We start from the raw sequence: 26,758 nt of genomic DNA, 5'->3' as shown, positions 1-26,758 counted from the left end.
TTTTGAACCAATCGGTTGTTCCATGTCTGGTTCTAACTGTTGCTTCTTGGCCCGCATACAGATTTCTCAGGAGACAGGTAAGGTGGTCTGGTACTCCCATCTCTTTAAGAATTTGCCACAGTTTGTTGTGATCGACTTAATGCCCTTCAATATTTTTAAGTCTGCTTGATTCTTTCCGCCCGAGTTTCTGTACCAAGAAAGAAATAAAATACAACGTGATGATGTGTCCGGGCGCTGTCCCCTTGCTCGCTGAAGCCCCGCCACGCTCACGGGTCCCGCGGGCGGCGTTTCTCCCACCCCGCGACTGCGAAAGCCGCTCCGCCGGCCGAAAACCCTTCCGCGACGAGCCTCAAGCGATGCGATTGCCGCTCTCGGCCGCGCGGGGGCGCCTTGCGCTGCTGCTCCTCCGCTCCCTCCCGGCCCGGGCTGCCGTTCCGCCCTCGGTCGGCAGGGGCCGCTGCGCCGCTCGCCTGGCTCCGCGGAGGAGGAGAGGCTGCAGTTCCACCGCCCGCCCGCCCGGCGGCAGCCGGAAGACGCCGCCACCAGGGGAGGCGCTTCCGGGTCAGCGGGCCGGGCTTCCGGTTTATAGTCGATCTGAGGCGGAGAAACCGGCCGCTCGAGCGGTTGTCGGGCAGCGCAGGAGGGGGGCGAGTCCGCGCCCCCTCCCTTCCCGCGGCCCCCGAGCCCCGTCGGGGGGGCTGACCCGCCCCCGCAGGATGAACCGGCCGAAGCCCGCGGCCGCGCGCCGCCCCAGCGCCGTCGCCAAGCCCTCCGGTGAGCGAGCGCGGCTGCTGAAGGGCCGCGGAAGCCCCTCGGGGCAGACCCCTCGAGGGGTCATGGGGGGGTCTCCTCGCGAGTAAGGCCCTGCAAAGGAGGGGAGAGGAGAGGAGGGGAGGGGAGGGGAGGGGAGGGGGCTTCCGCGTCCCCAGAAGACGCGTGTCGGGGGCCGGTGTGGAGCTGCAGGGGGGAGTGGTCTCCTCGGGGGAGGGCGGCGGGCAGAGGGAGAGGCGGGGGGAGCGGAGGGCGAGCCGCAGCCGAGGCAGCCCTCGCGTGAAAGGAGCGGAGTCGCCCTCTGGGGGGGTGGGCGGCCTGCATGTTTAATTAATAAATAAATAATCGATCGATCGATAAAGTGGGGTCCAGCCGGATCTGTAGCCTGAGAAAACGCCTCAGGCGGGGGCCTGTCATTTGCCTATCGATAAGGCCCGAGATATGGAAAGGAGGTCTTGGGCTGAAACGCTGGAGGAGGTGATGAGTTGCTCGGCTTGTTTCGCACTCGTCTGGTGTGGGGGGGGGTCGTTTCTTTGTATATATATTTTTCTTTTTTCTCTTTTTTTTTTGTGTCCTGTCCCCTTTTTTATCTCTGCACTTTTCCATTTTTTTTTACTTTTTGTATTTTTCTTAGTCTGTATTAGTTTTTGTCTTTGTGTTTCCATACTTTCACAGAAGTTATTATTTTAAAAAGATCTCAGGCAAGAGCTTCCCTCGTTTTCACGGAGGTGAAGGGGGGGAGAAGGGAAGCGCCTTCAGACTCGCAAGACTCTCTTACTACAGCTTTCCGATAAAAGCGGTCCTGACCTACGTGACGTTGGATTCTTGGTCTGGCCTACCTCGTAGGGCTGGGGTTCCCCCTGTTTTCTCCTCCCCCATCTCGGCTTTGCAGTCGCTGCGCCCCATCAGACCAAGGAGGCCTCCTCGGTTGGCGAGTCGCCACATTGCAGAGCAGCCTCGGGGCCGCTTTGGCTTGGAGAACTCAAGATTTCTCTGGGTCTTTCTGAAGGCCGCACCACAGGTGGCTTCTCCTGATGTTGCGTTTCTCTGTCTTAGGTCACCCTCCTCCGGGAGACTTCATCGCTTTGGGCTCCAAAGGCCAGGTCGGGGACTCCAAGACGGCCGTCACCTTGCTCAAGCCAGCTTCGGCCGGGCTGCCCTCTGAGCGGAAGCGCGAGACGGGGGCGGCCACCTTGTCCAGCACCTCCGGGCTGACGGGGCTTGCCAAGCGCCCCAAGCTTTCCTCCACGCCCCCTCTCAGCGCTCTGGGGCGCTTGGCAGAGGCCGCCGTAGCCGAGAAACGAGCCATTTCGCCTTCCATCAAAGAGCCGTCGGTCATTCCTATTGAAGGTGAAGCCCACAGGCGGCAGCGTTTCCCCCTTCTGAATTTTTTTTGGGGGGGTATTTATTGGTACCATTGTATTTTACCCTGCAGCTATTAATGATCTTTGATGGGGTTAGGGTTACATTTGAGATGCCTTCTAGCTAAAGGGAGTAGAAAGGGTATATTGGCACATCTGTCTGGTCCCAACCAATCTCGTTTTCATAGTTCTTTAAAATGCAGCTGTACGTTCAGCAGGAGTTTGGACCACTGAACAGTCACCTTGATTTCCCTTTGCTAACAGTGGCGCCGACTGTTCTGCTGGATGAGATTGAGGCTGCCGAAGCTGAAGGCAATGATGACCGCATAGAAGGGGTGTTGTGCGGAGCAGTGAAGCAGCTGAAAATGAACCGGGCCAAACCTGACATCACCCTCTACTTGACCTTGATGTACCTGGCGAAAATCAAGCCAAACATCTTCGCCACGGAAGGCGTGATTGAGGTGAGAGGCAGGCCCAAACTTTGCACAGTGGGAGGAGAAAGAGAAGCTCACAAGGTGGGGGAAGAAGAGAGATGCATATTTTCCGTGTCTTATCCCTGAGCCCCATCCCGATTCTTTAAAAATGGAAATGCGATCTACCCAGATCAATCCAAGCATGGTCCAGGCCTGCTCCAAAGGTTCTGCCAGCAGGACTCCGAGTCCTGGCATTCTGGCTACATTTTCTCCTGCTCAGGAACATTTTGCTTCCTCAGGCGCTGTGCAGCCTTCTCCGCCGAGATGCCTCCATCAACTTCAAAGCCAAAGGGAACAGCTTGGTGTCTGTGTTGGCCTGTAACCTCCTCATGGCGGCCTATGAGGAAGACGAAAACTGGCCTGAGATATTTGTCAAGGTGGGCTGGCTTGGGGAGCAGCGCTCTTGTGACTTTGTGACCATCCTCCTATGGATAAGGAGAAGCTGAGAGCTGGTGGGGCGCTTTTCTCTCAGCACCTGTTGCCGTCAACCAAATGAGAAAGTGGGGTGCGAGGGCACACTGTCCAGTTTAGCCAAGAGGTTATTGCGTCTCACTCTTCTGTAGGTTTACATGGAGGATTCGCTGGGGGAACGTATCTGGGTGGACAGCCCTCACTGCAAGACCTTTGTGGAAAACATTCAGACGGCTTTCGGCACTAAGATGCCCCCTAAAAGTATTTTGTCGCACGGGGAGGTTGGACGCAGCGGAGGGGATCTCAGTGCTGGTAAGAGGATTCTTGGAAAGCACCTGGAGGCTTTGATGAGGAGGGGAAGAAAGCAGTTGTGTTGGGGGATTTACCTACTTTAGGATTTGACCATTTTAGGGGAACACCATGGTGCTTAACCCTTTGCTACTGTTTATAACTGAGTTTCTCAACCTCCTGTTTTTTATTAACCACAGTTTAATGCTGCATCTATATTATAAACCAGGGTTTCTCAACCTTAGCGACTTTAAGATGAGTGGACTTAGATGGGATAAGTCCTCCCATCTTAAAGTTGCCAAGGTTGAGAAACCCTGGTTTATAATATAGATGCAGTATTAAACTGTGGTTAATAAAAAGCAGGAGCAAAACTCTTCAGGAACCTGCAGCTGAACCATCAGAGAGTGGGTGGGCTCGGGTTCAAGGCCAAGTTTCACTGTAATTCTTTCTCTTCCCTGTAAACCACAGGTAGTTGTGACTGTTGAAGGCAGACCATGGTTCTCTTTGATGACTCTGTATTCTCATTTGTGTCCTTTTAGGGAACAGCCCACATCCTTCTGTTCCAGAGGAAGAAGACAGTCAGAGTGAATTACTGATCGCTGAGGACAAGATGAGCCCTGAGCAGGAGGCCCAGCTGATGCCCAGGTACCAACATTCTCTCCGCTGTTTGCATCTGTGTATCCCCAGGGATGTTACGTAGACCTGTTCAAAACGTTTCTAGGTTGAGACATTCCAACGCCGAGCACTTCCTCTGAGGCGTCTCAGGATCGGATCATTTAGTCTTAGCTTTGTGCATGCCTTTAAGAGAACCTTGTTCTTAAAAACAGGCTTTCCCAGTGCTGTATCCTTTGCCTACGTAAATAACAACTTCTCTTGCCCTGCAGCATCCACGCTGCGTGAGAAGTCAGTTTTTTCTAGTCTCAGTGCCCTCAGATCTGGGATGGTGTAGTTAAAGCAGAAAAGAACTGGGAGACCTGGATTCAAGTCTGCCCTCAGCCATGGAAGATCACGGGGTGGCTTTGGGCCAGTCACTCTCTCAGCCCAGCCTACCTCATAAGATTGTTGTTGTAGAGAAAAATTGGAGGAGGGGGTGCTATGGGTTCTGAAAGAAGTTTAAAAAAAATCAATCAATAGTCACAATGTTTTAAGCATGATTCTGGGCATATCTTCTTGTGAGAACTGAGTCCCTTTTTCCTTTTAGTAAATGCACCTGAATATATCTTTGAGTTGTCCTTCGAGAATTATTTCTCCTTTTCCATTTTGACACATTGACGTACCCCTTCTGAATCCTGGGTTAAAGTGGGACAGCATCCTTGAAGCACCAGGTACTTTGTAAAAGTGCCACTGTTTTGACCCAGGTATGACGACCTCGCAGAGAGTGTGGAGGAATACGTTCTGGACATGTTGCGGGACCAACTCAACAGGCGCCAGCCGATGGATAACGTCTCCCGGAACCTGTTGCGCCTTCTGACCGCTACCTGTGGCTACAAAGAGATCCGGCAAATGGCTGTGCAGAGACTAGAAATGTGGTTGCAGAACCCCAAGGTAGGCCGTTCTTTTCTGAAGGATCTCATCCAGGGACTCGGGTAGGATGAGAGTGAATTCTGATCAGACCGGCATGTAGACATAACAGATGGAATCTTGCCTCAGCTGCAGAACCTGTTGCATTCTGGCTGATCCTGGACCTGGTTCTGGAAATTCCCCATGAGTTAAGGCATAGCTTGACCTGTGGGTGGATCCTGGCTGTATTTGGACTACTCCGTGCATGCCAGTTGCTAGTCAGAGAATCCCCTGCAGATTCTTTCTAGAGAATCCTCCCGGGAGTTTGTTGGGAGATTTGCCACTCAAGAAACCTCATCTTGAAGATGACACAATTTTGGAAAAGAATACACTTAATTTAGGTGTTGCCAGTGGTTGTCATTGTATGGCAAATGTCAGAGGGTCATTGTTTGAGAAGACATCCATGCCACAGTGGTGCACAGAGTATGATTTCCACAGGCTTAATGTACAGGTTTAATACATTTCACAATTCAAAAGGAGGTTGGGTCCACGTGGTGGAAAAACCTCTTGATGTGATTTCTCTTTGTCTCCCCTTCCTGAGATCCTAGAACATTGTTGCCCCTCAGGAAATGATGCTGAATTGGAGGAGCCAATAATTGAAGGGTTTATGACAGTGTTGTCCAAACTTGGCCACTTTAAGATGAGTGGACTTCAACTCCCAGAATTCCCCAGCCAGCCATTCTGGGAGTTGAAGTCCACTCATCTTAAAGTGGCCAAGTTTGGACAACACTGGTTTATGATGAAGGGCCTAAAGTGGCTTGCTCCATTGTACCCATCTGGTGTTGGTCACAGAGCCCGTGTTTCCCACTCAAATTCCTCCTCTTTACAGCTTACTCGACCAGCCCAGGACTTACTCATGTCTGTCTGCATGAACTGCAACACCCATAGCTCCGAGGACGTGGAGGTGGTCTCCAACCTCATCAAGATCCGCCTGAAGCCCAAAGTTCTCCTCAATCACTACATGCTCTGCGTGAGGTAAGGAGACGGAGATGGGGTAAGAGGTCCGTTTTGTGGAACGATCCAAACAAGGCAGGTGAAATCCTATGTCAGTGTTTCTCAACCGTGGCAACTTTAAAGCTGTATGGACTGCAACTGGCTGGGGAATTCTGGGAGTTGCAGTCCATACAGCTTAAAGTTGCCAAGGTTGAGAAACACTGCCCTACATGATGGAGAAGGCCTAATGGATGGCAGTGGAGGACAGCCTCGGGGGCCTCTACACATATACAAGTGGGAGGCATATCTTCCATCTGGCCGCTGATGGGGAGAGGGGAGAAATTTTGCGTAAGTATGGTGTTTCTTCTGAGACCGGTGTCTTCCAGAGAGCTGCTGAATGCTCATCGGGACAACTTGGGCACTGTGGTCAAATCGGTGATTTTCAACGAACTGTCCAATGCTAGAAACCCCAACAATATGCAGATCCTGTATACGGTCCTCCAGCATAGCCCAGAACTAGCACCAAAGGTACGTTTGATGTCCTTCAGCAACCACCAACAGAGTGATGAGAAATGCCAAGGAAGAGAACATCCTACTTGCTTCAGCTTTTACTTTTGTTTTCTTTTGTGGGATTTTGTGCTTCCCGACTCTCATCTGACAGTTCAATTTGGGGAGGGCCTATGGAGTGACAGGCCAGGTTCCCACTACATTCTGTTTTATGATAACCAAAGGCCACTGTTCTTGCAAGGAAGAGGCAGATTTATCCCATGGAGCTCCAGCCGCCCACCCCTCTGCATGGCTTGTCAAGTTTTGCACTTGAGATCTCTAATTTCTTAAAGAAAACTTTTTTGAAAGCACTTCTGGGTGACTTTTGTTGAATTACCCTCACTGTAGTTTAAAATCATCTTGGCTGGTCTGGCTTTTTGTCCAGCCGTGAAGCACGGTCCTTTTCTCCTCTTCTTCTCCCTCCTCCCCCCAGTTCCTGGCAATGGTCTTCCAAGATTTACTGACCAACAAAGATGACTACCTGAGAGCTTCCCGGGCTCTCTTGCGGGAGATCATCAAGCAGACCAAACACGAGATCAACTTCCAGGCCTTCTGCCTGGGTCTCATGCAGGAACGGAAGGAGCCTCAATACGCTGAGATGGAGTTCAAGGTGAGGATCCGTGCCAACGGGCATTTGGATGGCATCTCTTGGAAGGCCCAAGTGGGGGGGTTTGCTTTCTCTTCTGCTGTTAGCAACCTTCTGGATCCTTCCAGCACTTTTCTGTTGTGTTTCCTTTTGACTTTGTGCTGTATTGGATTTCCCTCCAAATGTGAATTTGTAGACAGATCCATATTAATTTCCCACGATCTCAGTTCCTGGTTGTCCTTTCAGGGTTTCACTGGAGTTGTAATGATCGCCTTCTCATCTTATTCTCTTAGGACCGGTTTGTCATCCACATTACAGACCTGCTTGCGGTCTCCATGATGCTCAGCATCACTGCCCAAGTCAAAGAAGCTGGGATTGCATGGGACAAAGGCGAGAAAAAAAGTAAGATGTTTTATAACTCGGGCTTTGAACCCAAGGGGAGCACAGAATCCTCACCAGTCGACCCATCTCTGGAATGGAAGGGTCTGTGCTGAAGAGGAACTCTGATTTGGGGTAATCCAGTCCAGATTCGGTCCTAAGAAGAACTGGACCTTGTATTTTCCCCCAGATTTAGAAGGGCTACGGTCTTTCCAGAACCAGATTGCAGCAATTCAGCGCGACGCCGTCTGGTGGCTACACACTGTGGTGCCCTCGATTACTAAGCTGGCTCCTAAGGAATACATACACTGGTAAGAAAAGGAACTGACGGGGGCTGGGGAAACACTCCTTGCAAGAGGGTTCCAAGAAGTTACCTCCACATTTGTTCCGTCTCTTCCTTTAAACAGCCTACACAAAGTCCTGTTCACGGAGCAACCCGAGACGTACTACAAATGGGACAATTGGCCCCCCGAGAGCGACCGCAAGTAAATCTGGCTCTTGACTTGAACCTAGAGCTCTGCAGTGGAGGGCGTCAAGGCTCTCGGGTAGAATTTTCATGCTTCTGGATCAGGCATGTTCAACCAGAAGCTCGTACTGGGCTCGAGTTTGCTTTGAGTGCTTGGTGAAACTCGGGCCTTGTGACTCTGGAAAGCATAATCATTGGCTTGACCCAACGGAGCCGTTGGTGGTTCATTGAAAGCAAGTCACTGTGGCAAAGTTGGTCTTTCCTCTGCTGCTCTGGGTGTCGACCACTCAGCATCGCTTCCTCTTCTCTTCCTGGCCAGCTTCTTCCTTCGCCTCTGCTCCGAAGTGCCAATCCTTGAGGACACCCTTATGCGCATCCTCGTGATTGGCCTGTCGCGGGACCTTCCGCTCGGCCCTGCTGACGCCATGGAGCTCGCTGACCACCTCGTGAAACGGGCTGCTGCCGTGCAGGCGGACGGTAACTGTTCTTGGAGCTTCTGATTGGCTCTGCTTCTTTGCTTAGGCAGCAGCTGTTTATCCCAGCATCTGTCTTCAGCAGTTTCTCCTTGGTGCTCCCGCCCACTCAAATAGCCAGCCCTGGTAGAATGCCCAGTCCTTGGCATAAGGGATTTCCTTTTCGTTTTAACAGAAGTTTTACAAGGCACATAAAAACTAACACAAACTAATAAAGAGTAGAAACAGTAAAGAAGAAAAGAAAAAGAAGAGGGGGAAAAAAAGCAAAAGTGCAGAAAGAAAGAATAAAAAAAAAAAGCCGCTTAGGATTTCTTTTGCAGCAAATGTAATTGCAAAATTATCTCTTACTCTCTGATTACAAAAAAACGCTCACTTTTTTCTATTTTTTCTAGCCATCAAAACCACAAATCATAAGTGCATTTTTTTCCGTTTCATGCAAAAAGTCCTCATAAGACTTGCTTAGCTTTAGTGAGGCTTGGGTGTGGATGGGAGGGAACAAGGATGATAGAAATTGTAGTCCAACCGATTTGGAAGGAGCCAGGATAGCAATGGCTGTATTGCACCTTCCATCATCCTGCAGTGTCTGAATGGGGAATCTCTGCTAGTTGTTAGCTACCATCTAAGAAACCCAGCACAATCTCATGCAGATTTGCCTGATCTGCCTTTCTTTATACCTTGCTCCCCTTTTTAATTCAGATCTCGAGGTCTTGAGAGTGGAGAGGATTCAGCTGATCGATGCTGTCTTGAACCTGTGCACCTACCACCATCCCGAGAACATCCAGCTGCCTCCAGGGTAACCCTCCGGCCTGGAGAGATTAATCCTTTTTCTTTCGAATGGCAAACATTGGAAAATAAAGCCCATTCTATCCAGATCTTTATTTTGTTAGAACCTAACAGTATCATATCCTTGGTTCTGCTGCAGGTACCAGCCTCCAAATCTGGCAATTTCAACTCTGTACTGGAAAGCTTGGCCCTTGTTGCTTGTGGTTGCCGCATTCAATCCGGAAAACATTGGTGAGGATTCCAGCAGGAACCCTTTCCTGCGGGAGGGCACTGACTGATGATGGACTCCTTGGCGTAGCTGCTCTCCCTCTGGGTCTGCACAAACACGGCATGTGGATACCCACGCCCGTTTGCACCCAAACCAGCAGGATGGGGTGTTGGGGTGGAAGCCCTTCAACTTTGTATTTATGAACTTTGGGTAATATTATTGGTGTTCTTATTTTCTACGTAACATCCTTTTCAAATTGCTTACAGTTTAAAATTATCCTAATGAATCCCTAATTCATCAGGGAGGCGTGTGATTTTGCAGAGATTTTCTTCAAGATATTGTCAACACTCTGATTGCTGCATGTGATTCTTCTGAATTTTTTTTTTCTTCCTTCCTTCTTCTCCCTTTGCTCCGGTTTGGACTGCCAGGCCTCACGGCTTGGGAGGACTATCCCACGTTAAAGATGCTCATGGAGATGGTGATGACCAAGTAAGTTCTGCTGATTCTGCCTTGCCTCCCAGGACAACCAATGTCTGACTTCTCTGCCTGCAGAGATGTTCCCTTTGGAATGTTCCCTTCCATTTAAAAAAAGGGAAGAGCGCACCATAAGAAATGGACTTTTCTGCCTCGCTCTCATGTCTGATAGGGCCCTTGCCGAGCTCCGTGCAAGCCCCTTGCTCTGCCAAAATCTGAAATCGAAGTGTTTAGGCTCCTTAGCCCGCAGCCCCAGGTCTTGCCTCTTCTCTGCTGGTTAGACAGCCAGCCTTCCGTTCTGTAGGTGGGGTGGCATTCCCAGGCCCGATTGCCTTCACTTACCAGAATTCTTAGCCATAGCTGTGCTGAGGGATTCTGAGGGTTGAAGTCTACACATCTGGAGAGTGCCCAGGTTAGAGGAGTAAGAGCCCTTCAAGGTGGGCCAGGTCAAGAAACAGACACCAGAGAGATTCCTGGATTCCAGGAATGCTTGTTTTATTGGTATAAGGTATATTATTTACATCTTGAACGTCTGTCCAAGTTTCTCTCCTTTCCATCTTATATTTATCAAAATAAGGTGTGGTGGTGGGGATTATTTTCTGCTTTTTTCTCACACGTCCTGCCTCTGGACTATGTAATCCACTGCTAGCTAGGGAATTCTGGGAGTTGAAGTCCACCCAGCTTAAAGTGGCCAAGGTTGAGAAACACTGGTATAATTTGTTCTCCAAGTTCCCCCTTAACAGCTCGCTCTTCCCTTCCTCTGTTAAAAGCTCGCCCAAGATCAGCTCTAAATTCCTTTGCAGGGAGGCTGTTCTAGAGGTCCCTCTTGAAAGAGAGTTCCTGGATTCCCCCCCCCCCCCCGCATTTCGCCTTAGCATTGCTACAGCATAACATCAAGTTTCAAGCTATTACAGCATTAAATTGGCCTTGGTCTCCCCTCCCTCCCTCCTCCAGCAATTACTCCTACCCTCCCTGCACCCTGACAGATGAAGAGACCCGCACGGAGATGATCAGCCGTGAGCTGCAGATCTCTCAGCGGGAGAAGCAAGAGATCCTTGCCTTTGAGGGTCACCTGGCAGCCGCGTCCACCAAGCAGACGATCACAGAAAGCAGCAGCCTCCTGCTGTCGCAGCTGACCAGCTTGGATCCCCAGTAAGATGCCTTTGCGGTCCTTGAAGGAGGAGACTCTGGAGCTGGGGCAGAGCTTCCACGAGATGGGGGCAGGATGCTGGCCTGGTCTGCTTCTTCACCTGCTGCTTCTCCTTTTGCAGAGGGCCTCCCCGCAGGCCGCCTCAGCCCGTCCTGGATCAGGTGAAAAGCCTCAACCAGTCCCTGCGCCTGGGGCACCTCTTGTGTCGTAGCCGGCACCCCGACTTCCTGCTCAACATCATCCAAAGGCAGGTGAGTAGCCCGAAGGGCTGGGAGGCGCTGTGTCAACCAGCCTCAGCCCAGAAGGCTGCTGGAGAGCGGCACGATCAAAGAATTTTCAGGAGACAGGAATCGTGAGGAAGCTGTTCAGGGGTGGAGGGGTCCAGAAATGGTGTGATATTTGCAGAAGGCTGCTGAGTAGGGGAATGCGATCACCTCAGCCTTGAAAGAAGATTCAGCAGATTCTTCAAAAGGATGGCCATGCTTGCCAGCCATGGGCTAATGGATCCTCCCTAACCAGAGGCGGTCTACCACCGAATGCTAATCCCCAAGAGGGATTCAAGAGGAGGAGGAGCAACAATATTACTTTGGAGTCCAGCTTGTGGGAAGCACCGCACTGGCTTGGCCTTTTGGACGTTCCTGGAACTACAATGTCCAATTTTCCCACTGGACTACAGGGTTTTCAGAGCTCCCAAAACTGCAGCCCTCTTTTCCTGGAAGTAACAGAAAACAGCATTCCCCCACCTCAGCCTTTAAGTTCTCTGTGCCCTTTATAATTTTCCAGGCCCTGAAACTAGCAAAAGAAACCTTTAAAGGTGGTTCTGATTAGGTCCTTTCTCTCTGCTTACCCCCTCCTCGACCAACTCCTGATTACTTCTTCATCGTTAGGCTTCTTCCCAGTCTATGCCATGGCTGGCAGACCTCGTTCAGTCCAGCGAAGGGTCACTGGACGTCCTTCCGGTCCAGTGCCTTTGCGAATTCCTTCTGCACGATGCCGCTGACGAGTCGGCCTCTGGGGAGGAAGAAGACGAGGGAGAAAGTAAAGAGCAGCGTGCCAAGAAACGGCAGGTAGGTGGCTTTGCGCGGTGCCGTTCTTCGAAGAGGGAGCAGCCAGCTTAGGAAGCAGGTTGATTGGTTATTGGTCAGGCTGGGAATTTCATCCTGGCCTCAGTGTTATTTATTTATTTATTTATATTTCAAATTTAGTCACCGCCCATCTCACTCAAGAGCAGCTCTGGGCAGTTTACAGTGAAACACGAATAAATATTAATTAAAATACAATAAAAACCATTTCGTACATAACTAACATCTTCCAAAATACTGATGGTAAGTAAAGGTTCTGCTGAAGAGTTCCACTCTTCCTGCCAGGGGCTCTTGGGTACTCAGCCCCCAAAATGGCTGAGTGCTTTTTACACTGAGTAGGGAAGTGCACCCCAGGCTGAGCCCTAATCTTGTGCTAGTCCTCAGCAGTCCAGCACCAAGGATGCCTTTCCTCCACAGAGGCAGCAGAAGCAGAGGCAGCTGCTTGGCCGTCTGCAAGACCTGCTTCTCGGACCCACGGCTGATGAACAGACCACGTGCGAGGTGCTGGACTACTTCCTGAGGCGCCTCAGTTCGTCCCAGGTGGCCTCGCGGGTGCTGGCCATGAAGGTATGGAAAAGCGGGCAGCACCAAGTGGTGTCTTGTTTAGGACAGGGGCTTCCTCGGGGGAAAAACAGCACCTACCTTTATGACTGACCAGAAACCTCTTATAGACTTCTTGCATGAAATGGAAAAAAAAATGCACTGTTGATTTGTGATTTTGATGTATCTCCCCACCCTGGACGGTATTGTTTCAACCATAGACATGGTCAGAAGCTGAGTTGCTTTCTGTACGCAAAAAACCCTGTTGCTGCCAGCCACTGGTTGATCAGAACTGGACTGTTGTTAATGCCTAGCTCAGAAGCAGGTCATCCTGGATGCAGCCCCCATGTCCTTCTCCCCACAGGGCCTGTCCTTGGTGCTTTCAGAAGGGGGGCTCCACGAGAAGGAGGAGAAGGAACACCTGATGGAGGAAGACTCCCGGGACTTTGAGCTGCTTCAGAGCTACCAGTGGCTTCTGCGAGACCTCCCCAAGCTGCCCTTGTTCAACAGCGTCCGGACAACCACGGCAGTGGCTTTGCAGCAGGTGAACGGCGCGTCCCTGGGAAGGTCTCCTGACCAAGGGGCTGGACGTTGTAACATTGCTTTCCCTCTGTCTCCCATTCCAGGCCATCCACGTGGAGACAGACCCCCAGACCATCAGCGCTTACTTGGTCTACCTTTCCCAGCATGCGCCAGTGGAGGAACAAGGGCAACACAATGACCTTGCTTTGGTGAGAGAAGGCTCAAGTCAAGGGTTGGGTGGGGAAGAAGATGGTCAGTGAGATGCCTCCTCGTTCCTGGCAGCAACCAAAGCAATTGCTGCCTCCCTACCGATAGCAGAGCACTTCTCTGGGGTTGAGTACCACCTCTTGGTGCTCAGAGATAATCTGTTCTTCTCTACAGACTGTGGATTGGGTTCCCTTCGCTTTTGTATTTTTGCTTATCTCCTCTCTCCTTCTAAATTGATGCCTCCAGAGATGGGGTGGACCTCTTCTCCGGAAAGGGGTTGGGGTGGGTTGGTTGGTCCCACCTTCTGAGATGGACAGAGAATTGACCCTGGCCTTCTTCGCTCCCATCGGCAGGGGAAACAACCTGAGCCTGATTTTTCTATATCATTTCTGTATGTCCTTTGCTGGTCTCAGCTCGATGCCGTCTTTGCGCAGCTGATAATGCATTTTTTCCCCCTCTCTTTTGCAGGACGTGGCCAGGCTGATTGTAGAACGCTCCACCATTATGTCTCACCTCTTCTCAAAGCTCTCCTATTGCTCAGAGTCTGACACCGTGCTGGTGGCTCTGCTCTCTATCTTCTCGCGCTACATCAAACGCATGCGCCAGAGTAAAGAAGGCGAGGAGGTTTACAGCTGGGTGCGTGTCCTCCTTCCTTTTTATCATAGCCTCAGTTTGCCTTCTAGGGCAGTGTTTCTCAACCTCAGCCACTTTAAGATGTGTGGACTTCAACTCCCAGAATTCCCCAGCCAGAATGAGATGGGGAATGCATGCTGGCTGGGGAATTCTGGGAGTTGAAGTCTACACTTCTTAAAAGTCGCTGAGGTTGAGAAACACTGTTCTAGGATGCCCTTTAATTTTTTTAAAAGCAGGATAGCAGTGGAATCAGTGATACGAAATAAAACCAGCGTTTTATATGTACATGTAGAGACACGTGCACAAATCGATAATGGAGGGAGACTCCTTTCCAAGAAAGAGGGGGCCGGATTAAGTGGTGGGGAGGAACCTTCTAGAATAAACACACTTCTTTGCTAATTGTTTGCCCCATTTGTCTTCCTCTAGTCGGAGTCCCAAGATCAGGTCTTTCTTCGCTGGAGCGGTGGAGAAACTGCCACCATGCACATCCTGGTGGTCCACGCCATGGTGATTCTGCTGACCCTCGGACCCCCTCAAGGTGAAGGAGAGTTTGCTGTGAAAGTGACCAGTGGGGATGGAGTTTCTGTGGGTCACAGGTGCTGGTTATGCTCCATCCAACCCACAGACCATGTTCTTCCCCAACTGTAGGATTTGAACCTGTTAGCCAGGGGTCTGTGGATTAGCTCTCCTCCCATTCTGATTGTTTCATTTTTTGAACCAGTTTTTAAAGAGGGCTTTTGGCATGCATAAAAAAGACTTCCAAATTTTTCAGCCAGTTCAGAACTGATTTAGTTTGGCAGTTTCATCCAAATTGGTAGCTTGTGTCAGAAACCTGTTCTGATTCACAGATTAATTCAGATTCCTTTCAAATCAAGTCTTAAACTTCTCAGTCCTGATATTGGGGAGACTCAGAAAAGGTGGAAGGTTTAGCTCCACGTTGCTGGTACCTCCACCTCTTCCTGGTTCTCTGCCATTTCTTTCTCCCAAATTATCCATTCTTCTTACATAGACTTTGGAACATAAAGGTGTCTGGCAGCTGTATGGGTGTTCTAAATCTACAAGAGCCTCTGGTGCTCTTGGGAGCAACAAGAGCGTGTACAGAGAGCAAGAATGATGACCTTAATGGAGATATGCAGGTGCTGTTGCCTAGGTAACAGCACCTGCATATCTCCTTCAGGGTCGTCATCCTTACACTCTACAGGGTGGCGGGAAATTGAGAGCTGGCCAAAGTTCAGGATGGGGTTGAAGGAATTAGGTCAAGGCTCTTAGTAGCCGACTCAAAAAAAAAAAAGAATTTTCCTTAAGATTTGTTGAAAGGATTAGGATAAAGTTATAGAAATCTCTGCAACGGTACTTCTTCCCTTTAGAACCCAATTTATCTTTTCGTTCATTGGAGCAGAGACGTTTTCAGTCTGTTCCTGACAGCCGTCCTATGTACAGGAAGATAATCTAATGGGCAGCCCATGAAGATTTTTCAATCAAGGCATCATATGTCACATTTTGCATCCATTATAGTTTCCGGACAGCAAAGGGATTCCAGGCCATTGGAAGCTTCTGCCCTCCTGAAGCTTCCACAATAGGCCCCTGTGTGTTCCATAAAAGAAGAGCTACCTTGGTGGAGTAAAGTCTGGTGGTCTGAAGGCCATCTGCTGGGAGACTCAGGGGCTTCCTTGCACCGTTGGTTGTCTACTGTGAGGACAGACTGCTGGACTAGCTGGACCAGGGGACCGATCCAGCAGGGCATGACTTATATTCTTAGGTTAAGGTTCGAAAGATGTAGTATTTTCAGGGCATGGAGATGTGGGCTAGCTTGACACAGAATTTGCATAGATACCTCCCAGAAGAGGGAGCTGGTGGTTGAGTTTGCAGGGGGAGAATAGCTTGGGCCATTCTACTTTGGGGTGCAGAAAGGTCCAGGAGTGACACACGCACCCAACTGTGGACTCTGTAGGGGGCCTAGCCTTCAGCTCTTGAACAAACTGAATAACCCTCTAAATGTGTCTTTCAAGCGGAGGACAGTGACTTTTTCATCTTGCTGGACATCTGGTTCCCCGAGAAGAAGCTGCTCCCAACCGCTTTTCTGGTGGACACATCTGAAGAGGCCCTGCTTCTCCCCGACTGGCTGAAGCTGCGCATGATCCGCTCAGAGGTGCCCCGGCTGGTGGATGCTGGTAAGCAGGTTGGAAAAAGGTGTGTAGGGCCATGTTTCTCAACCTTGGTCCCTTTCAGACCTGTGGACTTCAACTCCCAGAATTCCCCAGCCAGCCTTGCTGGGAATTCTGGGAGTTGAAGTCCACAGGTCTGAAAGGGGCCAAGGTTAAGAAATACTAGTGTAGTGTCTGTGCCAAATGGCAAGTCTACAAGGAGGACCAGTGGTCCTTTCTTGCTCACGGTGCTTGGCAATTAATATTTTCTTCTATTTTCAGCTACGCATGGACAATTTTCTATATGACCGATGTATAGCTGGTGTGACTGGCAGCTGCGGGTGCCTTTATGAAAAAAAAATAGTTTGCAAAACTCATTAAGGAGATGCTTTTAAAATAACACCAAGCATTAAGAAAGTGGGTTGGGCTGAAAGTCACAGGGAAACCTCCGTGACCAAGTCTTCCCGTTGGGGGCCAGCAGGAATATCTGTGTTCCTTAATGTAGGCCAGGAGGTTTTGAATTAGAACTAAATGCCTCTTGTTTTCAACTCGGCCTTCTCCACCCTGTACAACCCACCCTGGGTTCGTGGTTGGGCTGTACGTCCTGTCGTCGTTGAGTAAGTGGTGAGGCCTGCTGGCTGCGCTAAAACCAAACCAGCCTCCAAGCGATGGATGAGTCTCCCCCAGAGAGAGGTCTGCCCCTGCCTGGCCTGAGTGTCGAAGAAATAGCTGTGTGGTTTCTAAATGCGGATTTGGAAAGTTCCGCTCAAGAAGGTTTGAGTCCTAAGCTTTGCCAAAAACGAGCGATCTGTCTGCAGGTTTTGCAGGCTACAATGTTCTAAATGCGTGGGGATGCCAGGAGCATGGCAGCACCTTCCTTTTTGCTTAGGAGTGTGTTGAGTTTGGGGTGTTTTATTCCAGCACTACAAGACCTCGAACCCCAGCAGCTCCTGCTCTTTGTCCAGTCCTTCGGCATCCCGGTCTCCAGCATGAGTAAACTTCTGCAGTATCTGGACCAAGCCGTCTCTCATGACCCTCAGACACTGGAGCAGAACATAATGGACAAGAGTAAGGGAGTCCGTTGTGGGAGGGGGCTCTTCTCCAACTTGCGTGGCTGTTCCGATTTTTCCTCACTCGCCCTGGGGGTGTTTTCTGGGCATACTGGGATTCTGCAAAAGCATATGAAAAAGCAGGGTATGTGGGGCTGGCCGTGGAACGGAGGGGACATTCCTGAGGATCTCAGCCTTTTCCCCCTTGAATTCTGGTTTCTGTGGCTGCTGAGAAAGAGGAGCTAGAAAGAGTTGGATATGGCAGACCTGGGGTCAGAGGCCAAGTTCCCAGAGAGTTCTCCTGCCCCCTCCGCAGCTCTTGCAAGAGGAACCTTTATGCCAAATGAGTGAAATGGGGGGGAGGGAGCCTTGCCTCCATTCTCAAAATGGGAACAGGTTTAATTTGCAAAACGACTTTGAAGCCCACTTCACCCATGTCCAGGCTGCCCATGCTCCATTGCCAAGAGAAAGCTGCTTGGGTGCTCCTCTGTTCTGCTCTGACGGCCAAAACAAACTGATCAATCTCTTCTATTGTGCCTGGGTGAAACAGGCACATGAGCGCGCTGGATCCAGCCCAAACCCCCCAATACGGAGGGCACCTGTCTTACCTGCCCACTGCCAGTACCCCCTTGGCATGGAAGGCTGGCCCCTTTTATCTTAAGTCTTGCAGGAATTCCCAGCAAGAAAGGAAAAGCCAAACTGGAGCTTCATTTCAAATCCTGTATGCTACACTGATGTCCACAGGGTTACCACAGTCTGTCCTCAGCTAGCAGCTTCTGTGGGTCGCCCCGATCTGACTCAAAAAGCGTCAGAACGTTTTGATTCGGAAACATGAGTTCAAGCTGTTGAATAGATTTGGAATGAAGCATTCTTCTACACTTGGAAGCAATCTGGTTTTCAGATGGATTCCAAGCGAACCATTTGAACTAACTCTGATCATGGGGATGAATCGGTTTGATTTAACAGTTCAGGAAAGCTATATTGCACCTCTGACGGACGCCTCTTCTCTCTTCCTTCTCGCTCTTGTAGATTACATGGCCCATCTTGTGGAGGTGCAGCATGAAAGAGGAGCCACGGGCGGGCAGACCTTCCACTCTCTCCTTACGGCCTCCCTGCCATCCCACCAAGGTTCAACATTTTGGCTTTCAGCTTTTGTTCTGGGAACAAATGCATCCTGCCTTTGATCCATTGGATTTGCTAGTCCTGTGCTGTTTCATCAAGCAAACAAAAAGCCTGCTTTTAAAAAAAACTAGTCAAGGGAGAACTTGACACCTTAGCTGTTTACTGGCAGGGAGTTCTACTTTTTGGTCCATTTATTTTAGTATTTCACTTGTACCATCCAGCTCCTTTGGGGAGACCAGACTTAAAAACTAAGCTTATCTCATATGAGACCTCATGTGTGCCCCTCCCCACAATAATCTCCATGTTCCCCCAATTTAATAGCCTCCATATATGTTGGACTGTAAGTCCCATCACGGCTAGTCAGCATTCTTCCCTGAGCTGGCACTTTCCAGATGCATTAGACTGCAATTCTCCTTCTTCCCATCCTTCAAGACTCCTTGATTGCTTTGCATTGGAATGATGGGAATTGTAGTCCAGTATTTCAGCAGGTGTCATGTTGAGGAAGATTGCTCTGTGGGGCACTTTGTGGACGTAAGAAAGGGGGGGGGCTTTGAAACAGTCCCACTGACAAGATTTTGTCTGCCTCTCTGTTCAGACAGCGATGATGCCCCACGGATCAAATCCAGCCTTGAGGTTCCTCAAGGACAAGGGAGGAGCCGAGCTTTGGCCCAGATCCAGGTTGTTGATCCCGAGGATGACTTGGCAGGTATCCTCCTTCAGGTAATAGGCTTCCCTTTTCCTCCTCTCAGGGGCAATGGGCCTCCCCAGTTTTCCCCTTGCTTTCATGCAGGCAGGTCGAGCTTCTTGGATCCCCTCTGAGGGAGAAGTTGCCCCTACTCCTGAGAAGAACAGAAATGATAAACTTTGGGAGATTGAGGTGGTTTGTTCTGTGATTTGGGAAATTGGCATTCTGGAAATTGGGTCAAAGAAGGAACCGTTGTCGCTCCAAATGGGACTGTTTTTGTGGGAAACAAAGCTTGAAAGAACTTGCTTATTCTTTCCAGTTGTGGGATAGGGCGGTCTACGGTTGACACATTTGCATGGCATCTCATAATTCTCATGTGGCTCATCGTTTAAGCTCCTCTGATTTCCTTCCCATCTCCAGCCATCCCGGTGGGCTTCCTCTCTCCCATCATAGCTGTTCCTTAATAGGTTCTGTGCCCCCATTCGTCACCACATCTAGATTTCGCAGAACCCCAGATTTTGGGAGTAAACGAATGCAATGAATAGCCTCTGGAGTGCTCTGGGTTATGCCTGAAGTGTAGAAACGCGTATGGGCCTTTAGGAACAAGCACTCCAGGTGTAGCAGTGAACGAGACAGGGTCTCCCTTTCTGACACTCTCTTTTTCGGCCTGCCCAGTTGTTTCCGCTGACTCCGGATCCCCGCTGGCAGAACTCGAACCCGCGGCCCCTCGCCCTGGCTTTGCAGCAGACCCTGAGCCAGGAGCTCGCCCAGCTGCGCCAAGGCGGTGGCACACCGCTGCCCAGAGCCGCAGCGCAACTTTTAAAGGCTCTGGCGGCCCTCTTGAACTCTCCCCACGGGGGAGCCCTGGTGATGGCGATGCACCGGAACCACGTCATGGCTTGCCCGCTCATGCGCTTGCTGTGGCAGCGCCAGGTGAGGCTGTGAGCTCTCTCTTGCCAGGGGGAAGCTCAGATCACAGGTGGGGGGGACTCAGAGATACAGTTTTCCACCCTGTCGTGCTTTTGGGACCCAGCAGCCTTACCTGTTATTTTGGAGGGGAGCAGGGCTTGGAGCGTTCAGTCCAATTGGCCTGATGCCCAGGCAGTCCAGACCGGTGAGGCTACAGGGACCGGAGCAGCCCTTGTGGCGGGAATGAATAAACGCTAGCTGTTCAGGAGGCTCCTGGCCCGGCATTGATTAATGCGGGTCCCGTGACAAAATGTTCTGTTTCAAGGCCCCTGGGCCCTAGAGTTCACTCCCTCCTGGCAGCGTAGGACCTCAGGGGTTGGGATCTTCACTCTGGGGAGGCTTGGCAAGGAGCGGCGCTTTCTTGAGATGCCTTTTTACGCCAGCTTTGGGGCTCTGCGGTTCTGCCTGTAACCACAACGCCTCCTCCTCCTCTCAGCGCCACGCTCCCCAAGACGACGCCTTCTCCTCGCTGTTTTTCAAAGTCCTCATGCAGATGTTGCAGTGGTTGGAGAACCCAGCGGTGGAAGAGGGGCTTCTGCGCACCCAGCTCAAGTCCTTTGCGGTTCAGTATTCGTCCCAACACAGGATCAGTGACGGTAGGCAGAATTTGGGGAGCTGTGGGGCAGCAGCAGGAAGGGGGCTGGATAGCTTTCCGTTGGAACATCTGTAAGGCTTTGGGGAAATCTTTGGTGGCAGCCCTTGAGTCTTCACCATGTTCACTCTGTGTGCTTAGCCTGGGCACTGAATTAGCTGCTTTTCTGGGCTCAGATGGTACATTGGCCCAACCCGGCAGGCTGGTTTCACGCCAAAGGGAACCCACCGAAATGCAAACTAAGGTTTGGGTGTTTTGTAAACACAGCCATTGTATACGACCCATTAAGGGGTGGGATTCGTGCGCCATCCTGGAATAGGCATAAGGTGGGAGTCTAGAACCTGAAAGGGGTCCAGTTGGCTGAGAGGGGAACAAGCGTTCCTGTTGGAGGGACCCATTTGAGGCATGTCCGCAGGAGGGTGCAGCCTTGGGTCAGACTGTTGGCTGGCTTAGCTCACAGTTGTTCAGACTCTGCATTTTATTTGTGGCCTCTAGAGCAGTGTTCCTCAACCTTGGCCACTTGAAGATGGGTGGACTTCAACCCAGCACTGGCTGGGGAATTCTGGGAGTTGAAGTCCACCCATCTTCAAGTGGCCAAGGTTGAGGAACACTGCTCTAGAGAATTCATCTCTGACCTGTCTAGCAAGCATGGAACCAGGGCCCCTCCCCAGGCAGAACACGCCTTCAGTCCATGCGGCTTCACAGCCCTTTCCTTTCTGCACCTGCAGCCCAAGCTGGGTTCTTGCACCTGGCGGACGCTCTGGCCTTCTGCCACAACTCTGAAGTGATTGGCTCCACCATCCGCGCCATCGTGGCCACCTTGAAGTCCAGCAAAAAGTGGAACGTGGAACCGGAGCTCGTCAGCAAAGGTAGGATTGCCCCCTCCCCACAGGAGCATCCTGGGGGGCAAAACAAGCAGGAGTGTTCTTGCTGCCTCTTCTGTTAACTGAGCTGGGGAAGGTGAAGTGGGGAGCACATAGGTTGTCAAGGGTGTATCTAGACACGTGAGAAGATAACTGACTCTCCTTCAGCCAATTGTGAGAATCTGGGTCCTGAAGCAGCTCAGAGATAGGGGCTCTGGGTGTGGCCCCACTCTCCGTCCCACCCTCCTCCTCGTAGCCCCCTGGAGCATGAAGGTCTGAAATGGTCTTCAGCTCATATTCACCTAACCAGACATCAAACTTTGCGCTCCCAAGGAGCCGGCTGAGAAGTTTTAGAAGAACTCCTCCAGTTTATGGAAGAAAGGACCACACATTTTCAGCTGTGAAAAGTTCTAAGCTTAGGGTAACCTCTGGCAGGAGCACCCAGTTTCCATCAGATCAAGGGGATGGAGATAAGTCCTAGCTTTGGAGAGTCTGAAAAGGTGAGAAGATTAGCTTAAGCCTCTGCAAAGCTGTTCTGGCCCCGAGAATTTCTTCTGCTCCTCCTGTCCTTCTTCTCTGAGTCTCTTAGAGCATTTTTGTTCCTCCTGTCCAGTCCTCGAAGGCCTGACCAAAACGCACTCACCGTATCTGGAGGAGTTGTTGGTGACCCTCTTCTCTGTGGCGACGGACATGGCGTCCCATTTTCCTACCTCTGGGCCCATCTCAGTGGTGAGCTCGTTGCTGATCCAGTGCAAAGAGGAGGCTCTCATCAAGAAAGAAGCAGGGAGCGGCAGGTGGGGTTGACTCTGCCTGCTTGGATCTGGGTGGTCTTCGGCTCCTTCCTGGCTCCTCCAGGGAACTTCTTCCCTGGTTCCACCTCCTGCCGTTTTCCCTCCTTCAGTGTTGAAACTGCCTCCGGCCTCTTCATCGACTGGCTGGAGATGCTGGATCCTGAAGTCATCAGCCACTGCCCTGATCTCCAGCAGAAATTGCTGTTCTCCTGGAATAAGGTGAGGATTAGCCAACACTGAGAAATCTCCATCCCTCAAGACCCGTGAAGCCCTACACGGCCTGGGCTCTTGTGACTTTGGGGATCTGCAAGTAGAATCTGCCTGCCCCACACAGGGAGCTTCTGTGAGAGTGGATGCTGGGGATGACTTTAGAGAGATCAGTGGGGGAAGAGCCAGAGAGAGGCTTCTGGCAGCCCCTCACTGTGGAGCAGCTGAGGTCAAACCGGCCTCCCCCTTCCCTTTTTATTCTGTAGGAAGCATGATATTTGGGGAGTGAGTTTTTAATGGAAACAGCAGCGGGTTTTCTGAGAGAGTTTAACATTTGGTTTTTAAGGACAGGTATGCAGGTTGTAAACGGCCCAGAGTCGATCAGCTAGGCAGCATACCAGTAATCATAATAAATAAAAGACAAGGATACCTCATTTTATTGCGCTTCGCGTTACGGCGCTTCGCAGGTCCTGCGTTTTCTTACAAGGCCCTCCACCAGCAAAAAGATTACGACTCACTGAAGGCTCAGCTGATGATTAGCATTTTTTAGTCATAAAGTATTTTTTAATTAAGGTATGTACGTTGGGTTTTTTCCCGATATCATGCTGTTCCACACTTAATAGACTATAGTATCATGTAAACATAACTTTTATATGCCCTGGGAAACCAAAAAATTCGCATGACTCACTTCATTGCGATATTCGCTTTATTGCCGTGGTCTGGAACCGAACCCGCAATATCTCCGAGGTCTGCCTGTAAAAGTTGAAATGATCTCCTGCTTCCGTTCCCTTTCCTTTTTATTTCCCCCTGTATCAAATGTTCGAGTATAAACTCCTTCTGGCTGGGAATTCTCCCGTCACCATGTGGAAAACTTTGTTCGCCCTCATAATGTGATGTAAATCAAAGGTGATGGCAGGGGGCCGGGGGGTGGAGAGTTATTCAGCCTTAAAGGAATTCTTCAGCAGGAAAATTCTCAGCCAGGTGTTCATCCCCGTTCTGCCAGTTTTCTACCCAAAAGGAAGGTTCGCATGTTTTCGTCCCTGTTCTGAAGAAAGAAGATCCTGTTTTGGATCTAAAACAAGCTTAGGAGGGAAGAATGGGACAGCCAGATGCAGGTTCTTTCGAGAAACATAGAAAGATGCTTGCCTGCACACACACACAACCCAAGGTGCAGGAACAGTGTTGAGTGTTGAGTTAGGGTTGAGCTCCATTCTGGAAATTTAATCTTTGCCCTTGCCTCATTAACACTTTTATTAGCCTGTTCTTGCCCCTTTTCTAACCCTTCTTTTCCCCTTTCCAGGATAAAGACTCTTCTGAATTGGAGCCCCCCTCCTTCCGCCCGTACCTTCTGGCCCTCCTTACCCACCAGTCCAGCTGGACCACGCTGCACTGTTGCATCAGGACCCTGCTTTGCAAGAACCAAGAGCACAGGTAAGCTGCCCAGGGAGTCTGCCAGGATCACCTGCTCGTAGAAGACCCCGCTCATACCTGCCCTGTGGCCCGCTGAGCTGGTAGCAATTTCCAACCCTTCATGCAGGCAAGGTTCAGGAGACTCCATTGTAGCTGACATTCGCTCTCTGGTGGAAGGGGCTGTCCTCAAGAAGGGCCTTGTTGCTGGTTTGAAAGCCAACAAGTTCTGACCTTCAGTCCTTGTCCTGCAGTTGCACGGTTTCGTTTTCCAACTTGGCCTTTGATTTCTGAGTGCCCAGAGTCTTGAAGCAACTTAAGGGCTAACAATGGGTGCTGCTGCCTAAGCCTTGGTGAAGCTCAGTCCCGGTGAAGCGGCCTGTGATAAGCTTACCTTTAGGCCACAGTCACTGAGTCGGTCTTCAAGATGCCGGAAGATCCTTGGTGGGTGTTTGCTGCAACAGACCATCGTAGCCACTGCTGCTTCTCTGGAAGGCAGGCTAGCAACAGGGTGACTGAGAGAAGCAAGCAGGGGGATGTGGGTTTCATGGGAGAGATTGGGTTTCAGACGCCATTTCCCCCCACACCCCTCCCCAGCTGCCCTTCCAGTGTTTCCTTCCTTAGGATAGGCTCTCCCAAGTGAGAGGCAGTGCAGTGTCGGGGCTGGGCAGTGGGACTTGGGCAAAAAGGATGGTTGTCCAAATATGGCAGACTGGATCATTCTGCACGGAGAAGAGATAGATGCCTCTTTGGGTGCTGCATCCTCATTTGATCTCTTTGACCAGTTTTGACCCAACGGCTTCCTTGGACTTCTTGTGGGCCTGCATCCATATGCCTCGGATCTGGCAAGGGCGGGACCAAAGGATACCGCAGGTACGTGGTGGCCATCAAGGTCCAGCTCCTGGGGTGTGTTAATCCAGCATCTCCCAAGCCAGGTGTTTGAGACTTCACTATCGAGAGCCACTGTGGTGGGGCGGTGAAGCTGTGGGACCGCACTAGTCAAGAAGAGGACCCAGACTGAAATAAAGGAATGTCAGGTGAAGCCTCTTGTCAAACTCGATTGCGATGAGAGAATTAATGTCCACCCCACACCTTCACCATTCCACTCCAGTGGAGCCATGGAAGCTCACTGGATATGAACCTAACACATACAGTTAAAGACTAATAAAGAGATCATAGTTGGTGGGAGCGTTGTGGCTCGATACAGAAGACACAAAATAAATGGACGCCAGGTGAAGTCTCTGGTCAACCTTGCTTGGGTTGGGAGAATAACTTGGCTGTTTTTAATCCTCCCATCTTTTTTTAGCAGTGTTCAGATAGTCAGACATTTGAATTGATTCCACAGAGATTTGGTTGAATTGATTCCACCAGTTGAATCGGCCAATCAGTTTGATTTATTGAACCGACTGGGCCTGTGCAATTGATCTGTTCAAGTCGATTCAGGAGCTTTTTGCTTGCCCTACATTTTAAAGATCTGGATCAAATTCAGTGATTTGGTTTGATCCGAGCCAAGAGTCTGAATTGGATAGTTTTGATCTGAATCGATCCAGCTGTTCATATCTTATCCCATTTGCACGTGCCTGATCTGCTGCTTCTGGCTGCTGCTTTTACCGCTCATAGAAACGGCGAGAAGAGTTTGTGCTGCGTCTCAAGGCCTCTGAACTGGTTAGCTTGGTGGAACTCATCCTGGCAGAATCGGAAAGCAGAACCCCGGACCCCAAAGAGACCTCCTGTTTGGTCACCCAGTCCCGGCTGCCGCTTCTCCTGAGTTGCTGCCACGGAAACGTGCAGAGGATCCAAAAAGTCACCGAGTACCTGGCCTCTTCCATCCAGAAGTGGGGAAAGAGGTGAGCCTACCTTTCTTGAGGGAAAAAAAAAAGCCACGGTGTGCCCCGGGGAGCCAGATACCTCCTCTGATCTCCAAAAGCGGTTAGCTTGAAAATAAGATCAAGTTTAGAACCAGTACCAGGGTTAATTAGAGAAGTTTCTTTGCTGCGAGACTTGCCTGTTGTCAAGGAAATCAACTCCGCAGGAGAACTAGAACTGCCTGTATTGAGATGGGCAATAATAACAGAATCTTGCAAGTCTGATGGTGCTGGACCTCCTCCTCCTCCTCATATTCCAATGAATCAGGGAGGCGCCTGCCCGAGGCACTTTTGAATGTTATTTGGACTTTCTGGGCTTAAAAAACGCTTTACTCCTTTTGCCTAGATAACAGATCCAGCACATCTCCATCAGGGTCATATTTATGACTCTCTACGCATCTGTTGGATCTGTGAAATGCCTTTCAGAGGTCTTCTGGGCTCCCGCTGATTCCCCCAGTCAAAGTAGTCCAAAACCGCTTTGGGTCCCATTGGCCCATCACCCAGGTGTGCTCGGAAGCACTGCTCTGGCCTCAAGGAGAACGAAGGGCATCTCTTTGCAAGTCCCAGCAGCGCAATTTGACATGGGCTGGGAACGAGGGCACTGCTAAATCTGCAAGGTCCGCTTTGACTTGCCGGAAGCGCTCCATCCGTCGCATCTTCATCTTGCTCTGTTTCAGCTCAATGGGAAAACACTCTCAAGACCTCCTTCTGCAAATCTACCTTCAGCTGCCAGAGCTTTTGGTGCCGGTGCCCGAGACCCTGCTGTCCAGTGAAGGGGCCGCGGACAACAGCCCCTGCAAGGCAAGTGTGCCCTAGTTCGGCCGGAATAAACCAATAGGACCGTTGTCTCCTGCAGAAGGATTTGGCGTTTCACTGTTGCTCCCCCAAGTTTGAAAGTCGCCATCTCCTCCGCTGCTGCAAGTGTATTCGTTTATCATTTCCTGTTTTTGTTCATTACTGGTTTATTTTATTCAAGAGAGCCAGTTTGGTGTAGTGGGGAAGGCCCCAGGCTAGAAACTGGGAGACCGTGAGTGTACCATTCACTCACTCACCAAACAAAATATTTCAGACCCCTGGCTAATGTGTCCGTCTACAAAACAGAACAAGGTTAATGCTAACCAAGGCTAGTCTGCTGTGCGGATGGAGCTATTATGTCTCCAGCTGAGCTGGGTAAAGCAGAATGAACGCAGCCAGGGGAGCAAAATCCAGGCCCTCGATC

General features: G+C 50.6%; 1 protein-coding gene across 1 annotated transcript in view; it reads left to right on the top strand.

Annotated features, from left to right (window-relative positions):
* The first annotated feature begins 577 nt into the window (after positions 1-577).
* Positions 578-26,758, top strand: part of INTS1 (integrator complex subunit 1) — a 32,740-nt gene continuing 6,559 nt past the window's right edge. Inside the window, exons 1-38 of the mRNA XM_088147955.1 lie at positions 578-774; positions 1,828-2,121; positions 2,397-2,593; positions 2,845-2,982; positions 3,169-3,328; positions 3,844-3,949; positions 4,663-4,849; positions 5,694-5,839; positions 6,184-6,325; positions 6,777-6,953; positions 7,223-7,331; positions 7,498-7,618; positions 7,715-7,792; positions 8,093-8,250; positions 8,943-9,039; positions 9,169-9,260; positions 9,666-9,726; positions 10,666-10,863; positions 10,983-11,112; positions 11,749-11,928; positions 12,361-12,510; positions 12,848-13,027; positions 13,110-13,214; positions 13,681-13,848; positions 14,272-14,383; positions 15,855-16,016; positions 16,911-17,057; positions 18,068-18,166; positions 18,756-18,880; positions 19,521-19,778; positions 20,251-20,410; positions 21,135-21,275; positions 21,883-22,063; positions 22,171-22,279; positions 23,568-23,698; positions 24,460-24,547; positions 25,295-25,521; positions 26,217-26,340. Of these exons, the coding sequence (XP_088004081.1) occupies positions 717-774; positions 1,828-2,121; positions 2,397-2,593; positions 2,845-2,982; positions 3,169-3,328; positions 3,844-3,949; positions 4,663-4,849; positions 5,694-5,839; positions 6,184-6,325; positions 6,777-6,953; positions 7,223-7,331; positions 7,498-7,618; positions 7,715-7,792; positions 8,093-8,250; positions 8,943-9,039; positions 9,169-9,260; positions 9,666-9,726; positions 10,666-10,863; positions 10,983-11,112; positions 11,749-11,928; positions 12,361-12,510; positions 12,848-13,027; positions 13,110-13,214; positions 13,681-13,848; positions 14,272-14,383; positions 15,855-16,016; positions 16,911-17,057; positions 18,068-18,166; positions 18,756-18,880; positions 19,521-19,778; positions 20,251-20,410; positions 21,135-21,275; positions 21,883-22,063; positions 22,171-22,279; positions 23,568-23,698; positions 24,460-24,547; positions 25,295-25,521; positions 26,217-26,340 (5,496 nt within the window). The 5' untranslated portion in view covers positions 578-716. The remainder of the gene's footprint in view (positions 775-1,827; positions 2,122-2,396; positions 2,594-2,844; positions 2,983-3,168; positions 3,329-3,843; positions 3,950-4,662; positions 4,850-5,693; positions 5,840-6,183; positions 6,326-6,776; positions 6,954-7,222; positions 7,332-7,497; positions 7,619-7,714; positions 7,793-8,092; positions 8,251-8,942; positions 9,040-9,168; positions 9,261-9,665; positions 9,727-10,665; positions 10,864-10,982; positions 11,113-11,748; positions 11,929-12,360; positions 12,511-12,847; positions 13,028-13,109; positions 13,215-13,680; positions 13,849-14,271; positions 14,384-15,854; positions 16,017-16,910; positions 17,058-18,067; positions 18,167-18,755; positions 18,881-19,520; positions 19,779-20,250; positions 20,411-21,134; positions 21,276-21,882; positions 22,064-22,170; positions 22,280-23,567; positions 23,699-24,459; positions 24,548-25,294; positions 25,522-26,216; positions 26,341-26,758) is intronic.

The sequence above is a fragment of the Python bivittatus genome, unplaced genomic scaffold, assembly GCF_059951505.1.
Source record: "Python bivittatus isolate LINGU-HERP-01145 unplaced genomic scaffold, Pbiv_v1 ctg000560_np1212, whole genome shotgun sequence".
NCBI lineage: Eukaryota > Metazoa > Chordata > Lepidosauria > Squamata > Pythonidae > Python > Python bivittatus.
This window is presented reverse-complemented; position numbering and strand designations above follow the sequence as displayed.